At 33.7% G+C, this 18979-nt stretch overlaps 1 protein-coding gene across 2 annotated transcripts in view; it reads right to left on the bottom strand.

The window, feature by feature from the left end:
- The window catches only part of pax7a (paired box 7a), a 122246-nt gene extending 103534 nt beyond the window's left edge, over positions 1 to 18712 (bottom strand). Inside the window, exons 1-4 of one of the 2 annotated variants that reach the window (XM_056467999.1) lie at positions 18282 to 18712; positions 17076 to 17311; positions 16758 to 16902; positions 16283 to 16411 (exon numbers count right to left, since the gene is read on the bottom strand). In XM_056467999.1, the coding sequence (XP_056323974.1) occupies positions 16283 to 16411; positions 16758 to 16902; positions 17076 to 17311; positions 18282 to 18366 (595 nt within the window). In that variant the 5' untranslated portion in view covers positions 18367 to 18712. The remainder of the gene's footprint in view (positions 1 to 16282; positions 16412 to 16757; positions 16903 to 17075; positions 17312 to 18281) is intronic. The other variant, XM_056468000.1, reaches the window with a different exon arrangement.
- Between the last annotated feature and the right edge of the window lie 267 nt (positions 18713 to 18979).

Genomic DNA, 18979 nt, shown 5'->3' with positions numbered 1-18979 from the left:
TAAGATTTTATTAAGAGTGTATTTTGATGCTGTATGTTGCTATGTCATTTACGGTAAAAAAAAAATGTTGGGTTCCACACAATCGATTTGTGTTGGGACAACATAAAGGAATTAAGTTAACTTGTTAGTTTTTTACACATTTAAGTGGATTGAAAAAGATTGACGTCTATAGCAGGCGGAGAAAATTAAGGGGGAAATTTCAGGGTTTGTTTTTAGACTTTTAGCTCTACACTGAAAACATGATATAATAAAAGTCATGACAACAAACGCTTTATGTTAATTTAACTTATTGTAATAAGTTAATCAGGTTATTTTTGTTTACACAAGGTTTAACTTAATATTTTTAGTCACTTTGACTCATCTACACTCAAAAAAATGACACTTGCTACTTGATCAAACTACTTATTTAAAATGTCATATTAATAAAATGTTAAAAAAACAATTTCTAAGGTTTGTTGGGACAACTTAATTGTTTTGTTTTCAATCCACTTAAATTTGTAAAAATAATTAAGCTAATTTAACAAAAAAGTATTGTGTGGAACCCTGCCTTTAAGTGTTCGTTGTGATGACTAGAAAACATAATTTGATTTAACTAAACAATTTCCACACAATTCCTTGTGTTGTTAAGTTAACTTCATCTTTTTTACAAACTTAAGTAGATTGAACATAAAACAATTAAGTTGTCCCAAAAAAGAATGTAATGTAATGTGTTTTTTATTTATTGCCATGTCAGCAACCAAGGCTATTTTTATGTCAAGAACATTTAAATATTAAATAAACAATTAATAACAACAAACAAATGAATACACAAGTTAAATAAGATGTTTAGTGTTAATGCATGATAAGAATTCTAAAATCTTTTCTGGTGTCACTTTGCTAAAAATGTTATGAAATGAGTTCATTTCATGAAAAAGTCTTCTGGACGCATTAAAAGCAGGACAGTCCAGTAAAATGTGTTTTACAGTAAGGGGAGTTTTGCAGCACAAACATTGAGTGGGGTCTTCATCTTTAAGAAAAAAGGCATGAGTTAATCTTGTATGCCCAATACACTGTAAAAAATGCTGAGTTCCACATCATTTTTTCATGATGTGCCAAAACAAATCATTTAAGTTAACCTAATCGTTTTTACAAATTTAAATGGATTGAACATAAAACAATTACGTTGTCCCAAAAAAACCTTAATAATTGTGTTATCTCAACTCATTTTAAATAAGTAGTTTGAACAAGCAGCAAAAATAATTTTTTCAGTGTACGACATCTGGTAAAAATAACTTGATCAAAGTAAGTCTTAAAATGTCTTAAAATTCTGTTTGAGACTTCAGGTTGGATTTCATGTAATTTATTATTTTCCAATGCATCCCACTCCTCTTGCCACTGATTTAAAATGTAAATGTTGATAAAAGGTCTCATCTCTGATGGAGGAATTTGGCATTTGTTCACAACTTGCTTCTAAGCATCTTTAGCAGCTGCATCAGCTCGCTCATTTCCTGAAAGCCCGACATGTCCTGGAACCCAGCAAAAAATGATATGATAAAACTGATTTTTTTAGATGGTTCCCAAAAAGAAATGTCATTTTTTTGAGTGTACATTAGTCAAAGTGACTAAAAATATTCAGTTAAACCTTGTGAAACTAAAAATAATTAGCAAAAACCTGATTAACTTACTACAATCAGTTAAATTAAAACTGTTGTGTTGCGACAACATGAAGAAATGAAGTTAACTTTTTAGTTGTTACAAATTTAAATGGATTGAACATAAAACAATTAAGTTTTAGACAATGAAACAAGAATTGTGTTGCTTCATTTCATTTTAAATAACTAATTTTTGCAGCGTTTGTAATGGAGAAAGACTTTAACACTTTTTTTTTCCTTCTAATGTTTTGTCTGTCACCGAACATGGCATGCACTTCTAGTCAATCCCTTCTGATTTATCAGTCAAGAAATCACAATGTGCCGAATGTTTTCACAAGCAGTGGCTGAATATAAATATACCACAAATGTAATAGACCACACAGATCTTAGGAGACACCAGATCCAATCAAAACAAAGCCCAAAAAGCCAAATAAAGGGGTATTTTTAAATACGCAGCTTTGTTTATAGGGGTAAAAAATGATTTGTTGACAGATGGAGGAGGATGGGGTGCAAAAAAAGATGTTTCAATGGTCTTGGTTTAGTTTCAATTTAGCTGCCAAAAATGATTGCAATTTACTATTTAGAGCAGAATTATAAGACGTTAATTCATAAAAAAAGCGCACTGTATATGGTCACATTTTACAATAAGGTTTCATTAATGTTAATGTCTTTGCTAGGATGAACTAAGAATGAGCAATATGTGTACAGTATTTATTAATCATAGCTCAACATTTATTTAACATGTTTCATTTTTACTTCTACATTTTTGCATTAATTAACCTACATGGCGGCACGGTGGCTCAGTGGTTAGCACTGCCACCTCACAGCAAGAAGGTCGCTAGTTCGAGTCCTGGCTGGGCCAGTTGGCATTTCTGTGTGGAGTTTGCATGTCCTCCCTGTATTGGCGTGGGTTTCCTCCGAGTGCTCCCGTTTCCCCGACAGTCCAAAGATATGCGCTATACAGTAGGTGAATTGAATAAACTAGTGTTTGTGTGAATGAGTGTTTCCCAGCAATGGGTTGCGGATGGAAGGGCATCCACTGCATAAAACATAAACTGGAATAGTTGACAGTTCGTTCTGCTGTTGCAACCTCTGAATTAGAGACTAAGCCAAAGGAAAATGAATGAATGAATTAACCTACAATTCTGCTCTAAATAGTAAACGCTGGATTTTTACGTTGCAATCATTTTTAGCAACTAAAATGAAACTACCAAGACCAGCAAAACATTTTTGCATTATTAAAATCCTTGTAAACCTTAGCTAATGCACTGTGAGTCAATAAAGAGAATAAATATGGTAATAAATGTAATGTTCATACTTTGTTCATGTAACATTAACTAATGAAACCTTATTATAAAGTGTCACTGTGAATATGCATTCACATTTTACACCTAATCAGTGGCAAGATTTACTGGAGAGTAACAAATTAAGCATGTAAACGCATTTACATCTTAAATCATCCTCTTTAATCAGTGCTAGTAAAATTTGAAACAATCTTAATAGAAAATATTTCACATAAAATCGCTTCTCTCTTTTAATAATGCTTTCCCTATATAACTATTTATAAAGTCAGTCTTTAAATGTGCAAGAATTCATACTTGCAAACCACACCACATAATATAAACAGACTATATTCTGATAAACAATGCAAATGAAAAGTTCAGAAGCAAAAATATATATTTTTTTTTATTTGATCCTATGAAAACAAAAAGACGCAATGAGAATTCCTCCATTTTACCTGTGCTGTAATGAATATTTAAAGCTCTTCATCCAGCAAGAAGCAGAATTCACACAATTCAATCAAAATCCTCACTTTGGATGAAGTGCTTCACATAAAGCCCTGGAGAAAACAAGAGACACTTTTCCTTTCTATTTGTTTTCAGAGAGCTATCCTGAGTGTGTGACAAGAAAGCAGTCTAAAAACAACCAATTAAAGCAAAATTGCCTTCGCTCTAGGAAAAACATCAAGTCTAAACCCCATGGGAACTACTACAGAGCACCGAGCACTCTTGTCCTTTTCCAATGGCATGGTCGAGATCTACCAGACGAACACAGATAGATAGATAGATGACTTTTGGAAACCTTGTTTTTCTTGTCAACACGAGCACTTACATGAGAAAGCAACCCTGATGTCAACTCTCTTACTGATATAAAACCTTAGTCAAGAAAAGCTCTACTGACATCGTCTTGACACAGACCAAGAACAAAACCTTTTTTTATTATTATTATTATTACAGTAGTGCAAGTGCTAAATATGAAAGAAGTTAAAATATTTAATCTGTTTACTTTGCTTGTGTTTCTTGCTTCTAAAATGTCAGCATTAGATATATGCCGGTGTTAATTAATTCTATATATTGTGATAATGAACTTGCAAAATATTGATATCATGGGCACTTCAAAATGTGTGAATAATTATTTACCACAAACTTTTAGATTGCTTTTTAGTAATATTCAGATTGTTGTATTGACAGTGGTTGTTCAACACAAAATACTTAAATATAAATAGGCAATTGTTTTTCAAACCTTAATGTTAATCTGGCCTGAGCTACTTATGGGTCTTTTGATTGTAACTCTGCACAGTTATATTTGTTAACATCGGTTAATTCAACTAAAGTCAGTGTAATAATAACTCCAAAGGCAAGTATTAATCTTGTAACATTCTGATGTTCATTTCTTATTTAATGCCTAACATCAAAATTCATAATTGTTTTGTTGTATTGAGTTAATAATCCAATTCAGTTGTATTTTATTAAAGTAATTTTAACATATGGCAATTTCTCATTGTCAATTTTAATGCATTTTAAAATTACTGTAAAACTTACAGTAACTTACTGGCAATTTTGTACATTTACAAGCACACTGTAATTGAATCATTACAATTTATTGTAAAATTTACAATAACAAACTGACAATTTTGGTTGCTAGTAAGACTGTAAATTTCAAAGTGCGCTTTAAACTAATAATTACAATTTACAGCAAAATTCACTGTATCACTGGCGACCAAAAATTGGCAGTAAGTTACTGTAAATTTTACACCAGTAAGACTAAGTATACGAGCACATTGTAAAAGAATAATTACAGTTTACTGTAAAATTTACAGTAACTTACAGCCAATTTTCATTGCCAGTAAGACTTTAACATTTAAAATAAATTGTAATTATTTATTTATTTACTTGTAAACGTACAGTAACTTAGTGGCTATTGTAATTGTTTATTTATTTACTTGTAAATTTACAGTAACTTAGTGGCAATTTTGGTTGTCAACCAGAATTTATACTGAATTTATGGTTGTCAACCAGAGTTTATACAAGTTAAAGTAATCCTTTTTGTAGTTTAGGTCAATACGGTAGTCATACCGTATTTCAAGATAAAAGCTTCAGCAATACCGGCAGAACCCCAGCCAGCATTAACTCATTTTGCAAGAATAAATTCCTTGAATAGATCCATTATTACGTCAAAACATCTACAGTAACTGTTAGCATGTAGTATATTATAATGAAATGAGATCAACCTGGAAAGTCTATGAGCTATAATGCCAAAAAAATTAATATATCAAAAAAATTTTAATGAAAAATTAAACAATTCTGTGCATGCACCAACATACAACAACAAGTCTTGTGTGTAGAAAACACCATTATAGGCTGACTACACAATAGCAAAGAAATTAGAAAAGGGATATTTTAATGTAGTATTTGTTTATCCCTGACAGAAATGAGTACACTGTAGTAATTTTATGTTGTTTAATATTTCAGTCACACTTTATTTTATTTTAGTATAACAAAACCATACAAAATACTTTAAAAGTACAAATAAACATCCAATATTAAAAAATAAGCAGGTAATAAGCCACTAGGTAAAATTGAGAATTGATACTTAAACTAAAGTTTTACTTGAACAAATTATACAATAAAAAGTGCATTCAAATAATCAGATAGATTCTTATGATCTGCACTCAAATTGGATTGCCAATACCTATAATATCACAAACAACAACTCTAAGGAAAATGAAAAAAATATTCATAAAAAAAATGGGTACTCGAGATCTATCATGGCTTAGGCTGGAAAACTAACACATTATTGATCTTTTCTTGGATTTCTTTCACTGCGCTGTTTGTTTAGAAAAGCCTCATCCCTGCTAATAGCTGTCTCAAAGCATAATCTCCCTCCTCCCCTCCATAACCTCTTCATGGTGCTCTTTTCATGGCATCGCACACAGTTAAGGTTAGCCGTCTGTGGCTTCGAGAGCCAATTGTGTTGCTAATGTTGACACCTGCCAGAGCGGAGCGTTTGTGCCACTGATGCAGATCACCTCGAAACTGGCACGATGACGAGCTTTATGATTACTAACCATACACTTTACAGTCTGATATATACAGTTGAAGTCAGAATTATTAGCCCACTTTTGATATTTTTTCTTTTTTTAAATATTTCCCAAATGATGTTTAACAGAGCAAGGAAATTTTCACAGTATGTCTGATAATATTTTTTCTTCTGGAGAAAGTTTTATTTGTTTTATTTCAGCTAAAATAAAAGCAGTTTTTGATTTTTTTTAACCATTTTAAGGTCAAAATTATTAGCCCCTTTCAGCTAATTTTTTTCCTCGATAGTCTACAGAACAAACCATCATTATACAATAACTTGCCTAATTACAGTAACCTGCTTAGTTAACCTAATTAACCTAGTTGAGCCTTTAAATGTCACTTTAAGCTGTATAGAAGTGTCTTGAAGAATATCTAGTCAAATATTATTTACTGTCATCATGGCAAAGATAAATAAATCAGTTATTAGAAATGAGTTATTAAAACTATTATATTTAGAAATGTGTTGAAACAAATCTTCTCTCCGTTAAACAGAAATTGGGGGAAAAAAATAAAAAGGGGGGCTAATAATTCTGACTTCAACTGTAAATATTTATACTTAATTGAACATGTACACATAGACGTCGCCTATATACTATATAACTGCACTTTAAATGTTATAAGCTATTAGTTACTAATTAATTAGTTCAAGCTATTGGTAACTAATAAAGTTATGGTAGTTAATAACCTTAATGTTTTCAAATTTGATTGTATTGCAATAATGTACACCTATTATAAAGCTACACTGAAACAATAATTATTGTGAAAAGCACTATACAAATAAACTTGAATTGAATTGAATGTAAAAAGTAAAAGGTAGAAGATTTTAGATGCATGTTTGGCATCCACGCCTTATACTGCAGTCTGCAAATAGTCTGCAAAGTAATAAATGTGACTTAAAAATGGTTATTTGACATCAGTAATGGGGTGAAGACACCTCAGACTACTTGAACTATTTATTTAGACTGTTTATTTATTGGCCTATTACTGGTCTATTATTATGATCTTGACTGATTATTTGTATTTAAAAGTAATCAAATAAAAGTATAAATGAAGTTTAAAATGAATAAAAGTATATATTTCAAAGGGTGTTTGTGTCACTAAGGCCTGATGCAAATCCCCTCTAAACTGGTGCCATAATGAGTGCTTTATGATTACTAACCACATGCTTTACAGTCTGATATATAAAAGGTAAAAGACATACAGAAGATTTTAGATGCATGTAAGATGCCCATGCTTTAAATTACAGTCTTGCAAACACAACAAATGTATTAAATGTGAATTACAAATGGTTATTTGACATCAGTAATGGGGTGAAGACACTATTTAAACCAGTAAATGCGGATTTTTAGGGTTGTGAAAAACAAAACACTTTAAGTATTAATTCTCACAATTAACTATAGTGGCTTATTACAGGTCTATTATTAATTTCGACTGTTTATTTGTACTTAAAGTAATCAAAAAAAGTATGGATAAAGTATAAAATAAACACAAGTTTGTATTTTGCATGATATTATTCTAGATCCCCAATTCTTCCTAATACCTGAACCCAACTACTACCTTAATATTTATTAATAAGCAGCAAATTAGGAGTTTGAGGCAAACGTCTTCGTTAATTGTTTATAAATATTGAGAATTGTACCTTAAATGAAGTGTGACCAGAAAACAAACACAAATTAAAACTCTAAATGTTCATCAAACAACATTTTACATACATTTACATTTACTTTTAGTACTATTTATAGTGTGTTACATTTGCAAATTAAAACGGGAGAACATTTTTATGGGTTTTGTTATTAGTGTCTTAGCAAATATTATGAAATTTTGTGATGTAAAGTTGTACAAAACAACTGAATGTTAAAAAAAACAACGTTTGAGACCAGTTCAGTCTTTGACAGCAAAATAAATACTAGGATATTCTGCAATATAAACTTGTACAAGTTGTACATGACTGCAAGAAACAACAACAAAAAAATGGCAAGCATCTAACTAAGCATTACTTGTAACGCATAATCAAGTTAATTTATTTATAATTATATTATAGAATGTAAATAAACCAAACATTAATTTTCAGTATAGTCGTCTCAGACTTTCTTACAGGGAAAGTTCATCCAAAAATTATGAACATCCCATCATCGATTGCTCACCCCTTCGCTTGTTCAAAACCTGTTTAGGTTTCTTTATTCTGTTGAACACAAAAGAAGATATTTTGAAAAATGCTGGTAGCTGGCACCTATTGACTTCCATGGATTTTTATTTCATATTTGGAATCAACGTGTTCTATCAACCAGCATTCTTCAAAATATCTTCCTAAAATATATTCAAAGAAAGATATAATGATTTAAAACCATATGAGGGAGAGCAAGTGATAAGGTAATTTCATTTTTGGGTGAACTATCGCTTTAAGTGTCATGCTATCATATCTGTTTTTTGTTTGTTTATTTCATATTACATGAAGCATTATCTATCAATACAACCTCCATGACATTTAAGACTTCACTGGCATAAACTTTGTTCTCCTAATCAAACATAAAGAAAAAAAAAACTCCCAAAGGGATGGGAAGGACAATCAGCTCTCTGAATGTGTGTCTCCCATCTGAGTGTGCTGGAGTGGGGATTCACCCCCAGTCCCTACAGATGTACATTAATGCAGACAACACACTGAGCCCGTCTCTTCCACAAGCCTCTTCACTAAACAGGCTGCTGTCCAGCCCCATCGTGTCAGTTTGAAGCCCCCATTCAAAAGTATTCATGCATCTGCCTTGGAGGCACAATGGCCGCTAGTTTATAAACTGTCTGCCCGCGAGCCCAAAGGCTTTAGTCCACATTGTTTTCATACCCTTAATAAACTTTTTGAAGGAGTTCATCAACTGGCCTGAATAGCCCGTGTGCTGAATCTCAAGACAGAAAATAACAGAGTTCTTTTTTCTTCTGCTCTTTTCTTTCTGTCCTTTTAGGAGCAGTTTGTCTGACAATAGAGAGAGAGGGCTGTTAGACTTCAGAGGAGTCTTAGGCCCAACACAAGAAGAGAAAAAAAGAGAGAGGCAGCATTCAATTAAAAGAACAAAATGCTTTCCATAAAGGGGCAGGAGACAATTGATTCTTCCTCCATTCAGAAGTGAGAGGATGATCCGAGCATCACTTCATATCTTATTCCAAAAGTAGAAAAACACACACATTCAGACGCAAACAAAAAAGTGTGAGAATGCAAACGGAGTAAATATGTTCACAATGCACAAAGAACACTGGATCCAGATCAGCTCAAAATTTCACTATATAGACCATTTTGAGGGATGTAAACAATAACAATGGTCCTAATCTATTTCCACTTTTGTATTTTTAATTTCCATGGCATCTGAAAATCCAAAAGGGTTCACATATTGATAAAAACAATTATGACAGCTTCGTAAACGTTTGTTATGACTGAATCACCTCATTACAGTTCTGAAATAGTTTGACAAGCAGGAACTGTTCAAGGATCAATGATATTGATTTTACTGAAATAGTCTAGAAAATAATAATAATAATAATAATAATAATAATAATAATAACAACAACAACAACAACAACAACAACAACAACAACAACAATAATAATAATAAGCACTTGTTCACTGTACTGCACTGTACTCTATAGCACTTGTTCACTGCTGCTCTTATAGTTGTGTAAATTGCTTCCTTGTCCTCATTTGTAAGTCGCTTTGGATAAAAGCGTCTGCTAAATGACTAAATGTAAATGTAATAATAATAATAATAATAATAATAATAATAATAATAATAATAATAATAATACAGATGATGCATTAACCATCACCTGTTCCTGCACTTTAAAAATATCATGCTTGAGGATTCTGTTTTTATTTGTTAATTTTTTTCCTAAGTGCTTCCTGTGACACCCGTTAGACAGGCAGGACAAATTTCAAAGAGGCAATGAATTTCAGTATTGGCTATAAGCCATTAATCCATTCTCATACCTTTAAAATGTGTGGAAAACTTAAAGGTCTTAAATGGATGTCTTCTCTAATGAATTTCATCCCCAATTAGAACGGATCGCCACAGTCCAAGTTGCGTCTCGCCTTTTCGCCTGTGGGGTCCCGAACGACGAAAAAAAATATCCACAAACTTACTAAATAACGGGGCGCACACCCGTGAAATACAAGGCGGAAAACTGTCACCTTTAGTGCTTGGGAAGTAAAATTCCATAATAATAACAATAATAATAATAATAATAATAATAATAATAATAATAATAATAATAATAATAATAGTGATGATGATGATGATGATGATGATGATAATAATGTTATTATTATTATTTATTTTGTTATTAATAATTTTATAATTTAATTTATAATATGCAAACTACTAATAAAACAATAAGAAATTCATACAGCCGTCAACATTAGACTACATAAATATACATACAAAAATATGATGAATATTATAAATATTTTGCATAAACGAATTATTATCATCATTTATTTTATTTATTTATAATAATAATAATAATAATAATAATAATAATAATAATAATAATAATAATAATAATAATAATAATAATAATAAAAGTAGTAGTAGTAGTAGTGAAAAAGAAATACACAAATACATAATCGCTTGTGAAGGAAGCGTTTAATTAGATTTGACAAGTTCAACGCGTTCGTTTCGCTCTCTAAAAGCCTGGTCAAGATTTGAGTTCCGAGTGGCGTATTCAGTTTAAATAATAATAATAATAATAATAATAATAATAATAATAATAATAATAATAATAATAATAATAAAAGATGTGTTTAAAAAAAGACAGTTTCAAAATAAATGAATAAATAAATTCATCGCAATAATCACAATTATCATTTAAAAAATATATATAACTTTTTATTTATATAACGCTTTCGTTTTTATTAAAATCTCACATTCTTTAGATATGTAGGTGCTGCTTCCATTAAAGGCAACATAACAATTGCTATCTTTCTGCAGATAACTGTTCATCTATCAGTGCGCTTTCCAATTCTATAAATTCAGCGTATCACTTGTTGCTGAGATGACTTTCTCAGAGGTGATTCTGGGCTCTATAAGCTGTGCTTACTGAAGCGCGATGACCTGCCCAAGTGTGAGAGAGGTTACCGGTCACTGCCATTTACCGCATCCCGGGATCCTCTATTGTTCCCTAAAAGCTACTTGAACGGATCTTTAAAACACCGACCAACGGGACCGAAACGCTCCATTAGTTAAATCCACACGCCGGCGATGGAAATAAAAGAGTGCGTAATGATTCCAGACAAATGCGTAAAAGACAACGGAACAGACAGTAAATATAAGTTTACACTATTAACATTATTATAGCTGTATCATATTTTAAATAACAAACAGTATATTAATGTATAAATATGGCTTTTAAATTATAACCTAACAGAACATTTTTGAGTAAACAAAAATCAATTGTAAAAATACTAACTGCGCGTATTGTTACGCCCTGATTCCGAAACACAAAACTATTTTGTGTGTTTGTTTATTTGTTTTTTCAGCACAAATGCTCTGTAAAAACCGTATTTATTATCTTTAAATAATTTTAGCAAATAATTACAGCAACGAAAAAGCACTGATTTTAATGGTTCATGCGTTTGACCGACAGTAAAATTAACATGATTGCGCACTGTTTTGGATGCATTTTCAGACTCCCTCCTCACACACATACACACACACACACACAGAGTGAAAGAGAGAGTAAAATGAGAGAGAGGGAGAGAGAGCACACGCAGCTTGTGTGTGTCAAGTGTGACCCGCCCTCACAAATCAAATGGCTAAAACGGAAATGACAATTTACATGTCAAAATCAATTGTGTATTTAAGACCCCATTACAAACATTAACCAGATACGAGCGCACCAGATACAATATCCATTACAAGTAAGGAATTACGCAGAAACGATCCACGCACACATCTACTCAGTACATTATGCGTGATTCATGCATTACATCTGGGCTCCAAAGCCCTTGAAAAGTTGAAAAATGAAATCCTCTCTGGCTATTAGCAGAAGCAGATAATGAAATAGCGTTTATGTGAGTAAAAGTCTTCCGCGCACTCCAGAATTTCCAGCAGGGGAGCTGAAAACCGCACCATTACAAGACTTTTCTCAGATATAAAAGAATGATATTCTCCTTAACATCTGTGCTGAGATTTACACCGTCCCAGATGGCAAACCGCATTTAATGAACAGCCAGGCGGTAATATGAAGTCGCTTTGTACATCAGTGCTCTCAAGTGTTTTTGATGAGCAAAAGACATCCACGGATCAAAGATCATAAGCCTCTCAATTTCCTTTAACTGTCTTAGCCGTCATTCACATCATCTTTACCCGTATTGCTTCATTTTTAACATCTCCGAAACTCACATCTTGACAAATTCAGGCCCTGTCGGGAGTTCACAGGTCATGCAACACATTGTAAACTAGTCTATAATCCCTGTATAGAGGCCAATTAAGCATTAAAGTGGATTCAGGAATAACCACATTAAAATATCAGCCATGTTTGCATTGAAGTAGATGGATCAACAGCAGGAACTGCAAATTCCTTAATATAGTTTATTTACGCACAAGTCTATACGTGCTTTGAATGATAAGGTTAATAATATAATATTAGAAAAACAATAGAAAGAGCTATAAAACAAAACAGACAGATAGATAGATAGATAGATAGATAGATAGATAGATAGATAGATAGATAGATAGATAGATAGATAGATAGATAGATAGATAGATAGATAGATGGATAGATGGATAGATGGATAGATAGATAGATAGATAAATCTTTTAATAAAAATGTTCATCACTAACGCTTGAATACAAATCATGGTCAATTGCATCTGGTTCGGTAAATTTGATTGGTTCCAGGAATTAGAACTGCCTTTATCGGGACTTTAAGTAATGAGCACTGTAATGGCGAAACGGACGCAGGCGTCCATAATCAGTAGCTGCAGTGTAATGTTATTATGAGCTTAAATCTGTTCAACTTATTATCCCTGTCAACAAAAACGCTTAATACCAAAGTAAGGAAAAAAATGTTAAATTAAATATATAAAGTGTAAAAAAATGCATGCGAAAAATATTATTTTAAAAATCGATTGTTGTTGCTTCTCGAGGGTTCATTTGGAGATGAAACCCTGGAGTCTACGCACTAAAGAAAATCCCTCGCCAGTCAAATTCTCGAGCTGTGTTGAGACAGGGTGACGGGAGAGAAGAGGTTAATCCGTGTTTAATGCAGTGATGGTCCACACTCTGATGGTTATGTTATCTCTGCCCAACATTTGGGTCTCCTACAATTTCAGCCCAGCCAAAATAGCTGCAAGAAAGTGCAGATGGAGTCACTCTCGACGCCTGAGGAGAAAAAAATATTAATAGCTAAATAACTTCCCCTTACTTTCACTTAATCTTCCTCTCTCTCTCTCTCTCTCTCTCTCTCTCTCTCTCTCTCTCTCTCTCTCTCTCTCTCTCTCTCTCATATTCTATTCCAGATGGATTTGTTTAAAACGTCTCCCTATGCTCCTCTTTCAGTGCGGCTTTAGGCTGGAAAGTATCTGCTTTATTTTTATTTAAATGTGAGAAAATATGGCCTGCTGGTTCGCGTCGAGCCAATACTATAAATTATATCCCTTGTGCTTTCTCTTAGGATAAATATCTCATCGTTGAAAAATGTGTATGTGTTTTCTACTGACAAAAATCATTCAGATACTGTGTAAATTAAACTGAGACTGCGCAACGCGTACAGCCACCTCACCTAGTTTCTTTTATTGCCATTACCCCATAACAACACTCTTAAACCCCTGACTGAAGTCTGTTTGATTAGTCTGAAAACCTCAGGTAATCCATAGATTTGCTGAAGTGTCCAGTGCCACTCTCACAAATGGACGCGTGGTCGTGTTTAACTGATGCTCCTGCAGACAAAAAGAGCACCAGGTGAGCTGTCAGACGCGGGGCTGTAACCCATTAAAGCCTAATTATGTTTGGCAGGTTTGCGCTAACTCTGCTGTCGCTCATCATATTTTTTATTTCCGTAACGAGGATGGCAGGTGCACAAGATTATTATTATTGTAATGGCCACCAAACTAAATGTGGAAGTCATTTAAAGCCATTAAGGTTAGACACCTAAGATCTGCTCAGGGTTTAAGCAACGTTTAAGTCGTTTGTGTGTGTGTGTTTGTGTAAAAAAGGAGAAATGTTTATGTCGTTGTGTGCCAAATTAAAAAAAAAAATTAACTAGCTATTTATTAGCTTAACGCATAATAAACACATGCCAAATAAGTAAATAAAAATACAAAAAGTATGCATGTAGGCTATTTAGTATGCCAAAACATGTGAGGTTAATCTTTTCTGATTAACTAGCGAGCAACTGAATTAACACCTCGTAAACACATGCTATAAAACTCCCTATGCGCACAAGCAAAAATAAATAAATAACACATTTTGCATATTCCAAAGTTGACAATAAATAAATAAATAAATAAATAAATAAATAAATAAATAAATAAATAAATAACAGATGATATAAAATAAACTGCAAATCTCATGAATTTACGCCCTGGGCGAGTCAGTGTGAGCCGTTTAGAGATGAAAGTGAAAAGAAATAAAGGGGCTCAGTTTAATCAGGGCTTAAAAGCTCTTCTACATTACGTTTGTGCGCGAAACCCCGGCGAGAGAGCGGCTGGGGGATCAGTGTGTTTCTTACCGGTGCCTCCGAGCTATTACACTCCTCAGCAACACAGACGCCCATTCAACAAACTGCAGCTCTAATAAGTCTTAACATTATTAAATGTTATCCGGATGGTAAACTTAAAGAATCCCTTCAAAGAATTTAACAGTGAATTCTGTGTTGTGCCGAAGATGAGACAGTAGAAATGACAGATTTATAGACTCATTAGCCCAGAGATGACGCACTCACAACATTCCCAACAAATTAATAAGCACAACCAGTGGAGAGCAACAGAATGAACATTTTTCATGGATGTGTTTAAAAACTAGCATCATTTTTTTGTAGCGTGTATAAATGCATATTTAAATGAGAATGAGGCAACCTTAGCGTAACGTTTGCAAAACTGTTTTAAACACAAATTACATTACTTACATTTGTATTTAACACATTGATTAATTCGTCTTAAAATATCCTTATTTTTAAACCACAAAATTGTCAGGTATGTGTAAATGTAAACGCTTTACTTTGTCTTAAACCAACTGCGCAGTTACGCGCAACTAAACCCGCACAAAAGACGCCGTTTTGCACCATGAAATGTTGAGCTTACAATTGTAAACGCTCCTTCATATTACAAAACTATCTAGCAGCAGGGAGCACTGAATAATTTATCTGCCTTTCTTTTTTTATACTTCCCTTTGTACAAAGTTTTCCCTTCTTTTCTGGGATCTTTGAATAGGGGTCACCGGTCCAGTTGCTCTTTTTGCTGCCCGGCTCGAGAGCCCTTTCTCCTTTGTGTCTCAGTCTAAAGGTTACAAAGGCTTAAATCGAGATTGTTCATAACCAAGTTTAGAAAAACGCAGAAAATGCAGGAAATTGCGCGGAAAATGCAGAAATTGTGCGTTTTGAATTATATTACATTTTAATTATAGGTTAGTATTTTAAAAAAATGCATATAGTGTATTTAATCATTTTATTTTATTTTTCAAATAGCCTGTAATATATTTTCTGCTTATAAAATTCAATTAAAATATTTTAGAACTATTATTCTGTTCTCTTTTTTGCTTACAATAATAATAATAATAATTATTATTATTATTATTATTATTATTATTATTATTTAAAAAAAATTATAAATGCAAAATGTTGGCAAAACAAGTCACCTCCACAGACTCCGCATGTCTTGTATAATGTAGTTGCTTAAACTGACATCGATTCTCAAATGGGTCAAACTGTCAGTTGTCGTTTAGGGAGTCGTTAAAACGAGAGGGAAATGGAATGTGTCACACAAATTAATTTACCAGGCTAAATACCTGACGTCAGGACTCACATAAATAATTGAGTAAGTACCGAACAGCTAGCAGCATGAATAATGAGAGCGATTTGTGCCATTTTTCCAAGGGGGCGCACAGATTCCCCCTGGCGAGAATGAAGGACTGCAGCATCTGTCCCTTTCAAATAACAACCTAATGAAATATCAATTGCAACAACAGCAGCAATTATAGCACCAGTCCATCACGATGTGTCGGCGGATCCACACCTCGCAGTTTTAATAAACGCCGCATATTTACACATCACGTTCCCTTGCATCCACAAAGAAAGTTAAAGGCCTCTGACCTTTATCTCCGAGAATCCCGTCGATGCTGTGCTTGGTTTTCTTTTCTCCGTCTTCATCTTTTTTATCACACTCGTCATCGTCATCTTTCTTGCCAAAACGAGCTCTCAAAACTCGACTAATGGAGCTAACTATAAAGAGAGATAAAACAAAAATCACTTTAACGCTTAAAACAACAACATACATTGACAATCATATAATATTTCACAGATATATCAATTTATATCCGCTTTATTTGTATCGTTAGAGCACTTTATTCTAGATATTTAAAGGCTTATGAATCGGTAGCCTCGCACACACACAGAAAATAGCTAAACTACTCACGCGTTGCAAGATAAGGGTTATACCTATTAAATCATGCTAAATTCTGAAGTGTAAAATTACTAATCTACTCACAGATGACTTAACAGAATTTTCTATTTTTAAGGAAAACGCCTCAAGTCCTCTGTATGTCAATAATAAAGAAATTGTGCTTACCGGAAGAGGCCTCACCTGAAGGAACCGTGCCTCTGTCACACACCCCGTCCTTCAGCAACTTATCCCGGATTTCCCAGCTGAACATCCCTGGATTCTCACGCTTGTATTCCTCAATTCTCTTTTCAACGTCGGGTGTTGCAACTTGCTTTAGTTCGGAACCGAAAATGTTGAGAAGAAAGAAGAAAACACATAAGTGCGCGTTGTGTTTTAGCTTTTAAAGCTGTTATAATATTTAAAACAATTGCATTTATAGTTTGTCACATTTGTGTGTGTATATTCGATTTTTTTTTTTTATCTATATATAAATAGTTCACTCACCCTCGGTTTGCTTCCACCAATAGCACCCGGACGGATAGACCCGGTCTCCTGGTACCGGCAGAGGATTTTGGACACGCAGCCGTGTGAGACCCGCAGCTGCCTGGAGATCACACAGGGTCGGATACCGTGATGTGCCATTTCCACTATTTTGTGTCGAATATGATTTGGCAGAGGCCTTCCGTTGATGAAAACTCCACCGAGTTGATTGACTCGACCTTGACCCAGAGGCGTTGAGACTGTGGAAGAATTATCCAGGCCCGAAAACCAAGTTAAAAATATAAACATACCAGTAAGATCAAATTTGTAACACTTTAAAATGACTTATTTTACCTGTGCAATTAATATCTTTAAAATACAAACAGCTTGCGCATTTGATTTACGCAGCGTAAAATAAAAAATAAAGTCTATATAATTTTATATATCTCAGAATTTAAAATTTCCTGAGTCCTCCATGCTTTGTCACAAAAAAACATTAGCATGCTGTCACGTTGATTAATCACATCCTATCATATAATATCATTTATCAAGTGATCAAGATTTTGAAACTATTCCTGCTGCAGGCTTAATATTGGAAGATGCGAATAATGATTAATCAAAGCCTGCAAAATTAATCCAGCAATCTCACACGTTTTCTTTTTTTTTCCTAAAGAATCCTTCTTTACTATCAATCTATCTGATGAGGATGTAACACTTGAGGACACTAATTGCCATTCAAGAGGCTCTAAAGATGTGCCACTTTAAACCTCGATTATTCCCAGTCATGCTACACAAATATTAGTGTGATGCGTTGAGCCAGCTCTCAGCTGTGTGTTTTATTTCCTTTCAGTGTTGCGAGATACTTCAGTAAATCCCACAGATTGCAGGATTCGTGGGTTGGAAGGATTTCGTCAAACTGCTCTTAAGCACGAATTCACCCGATCTAGGAAAGAGTTTCCCATTTAATAAGCGCCGGAAAATGCAAATACCACGATGCACATTTTACGAATGACGCTGCGGGTTATCAAAAACGGCCAATTATCGAATTATTGATTTCATAACTACTAGTAATTAATTTAAGACGATTTTCTTAGCCTCTATCTCCTTTGCGCAATAGTGTTTGCCAATATTTGAAAATAACTAAAAAGTAAAACCTGTCACTATGTTAAAGCCACAACTATAAATATAGCATTAAAATATATATATTAGAAATAATAATGAATTTCGTACCTTCTAATGGGAATCCGGTTCGTGGGTAGTTCTGGCCTGGTGCTGGACGCATCATTCGAGGAACTGTTCCTGGTAAAGTAGCCATTCCAGCTACTCCCAACCAATTTAAACTCTTACTTATAATTATTAATCAATCAATCAATCACACAAAAAAGCTCCAGTGTTGTTTTTTTGCGGCGTGGAAACTGTAACAAGTCCCAAAATTTTCAAAAGGAATCCAAACACGCATACACTGCAGTGCACAATGCCAGAAAGGAAGAAAAAAGTCAGATTCTTTCAGTGGACACCCAAAAACAAAAGAGCAGAGTAAAGCATGAAATGTGCTCTGAATCAGCTGTGAGTAAATATTAGTGAGAGGTTCTGCTAGTTTTGATTACAGCTCCTGTTTGCAGCCTGAGAGGAGTTTAAGTGGCCAACTTTGGCGCACATAGTGGGAGGAGGAAGCGCGCGTTACGATAGGCTCTCCAGCACTCTTTTATTCTCCATGGAGAGAAAGGGTGAAGCCCAAGACTTGCTGTCCAATCCGGAGGAACTTTGCAGAAAACACACACACAAGCACGCACAACCCTCCCACTCTCTCTTTAAGTCAACACAGGAAATGTTACAAGGAGTTTTCATTCATCTCTCATTTGAACTGAAACGTCAGTTTAATGCTTTGGACTCTTCTGGACTATAAAGAGACATTTACACGACATTCT

Source organism: Danio aesculapii, chromosome 11 (assembly GCF_903798145.1).
Source record: "Danio aesculapii chromosome 11, fDanAes4.1, whole genome shotgun sequence".
Taxonomy (NCBI): Eukaryota; Metazoa; Chordata; class Actinopteri; order Cypriniformes; family Danionidae; genus Danio; species Danio aesculapii.
This window is presented reverse-complemented; position numbering and strand designations above follow the sequence as displayed.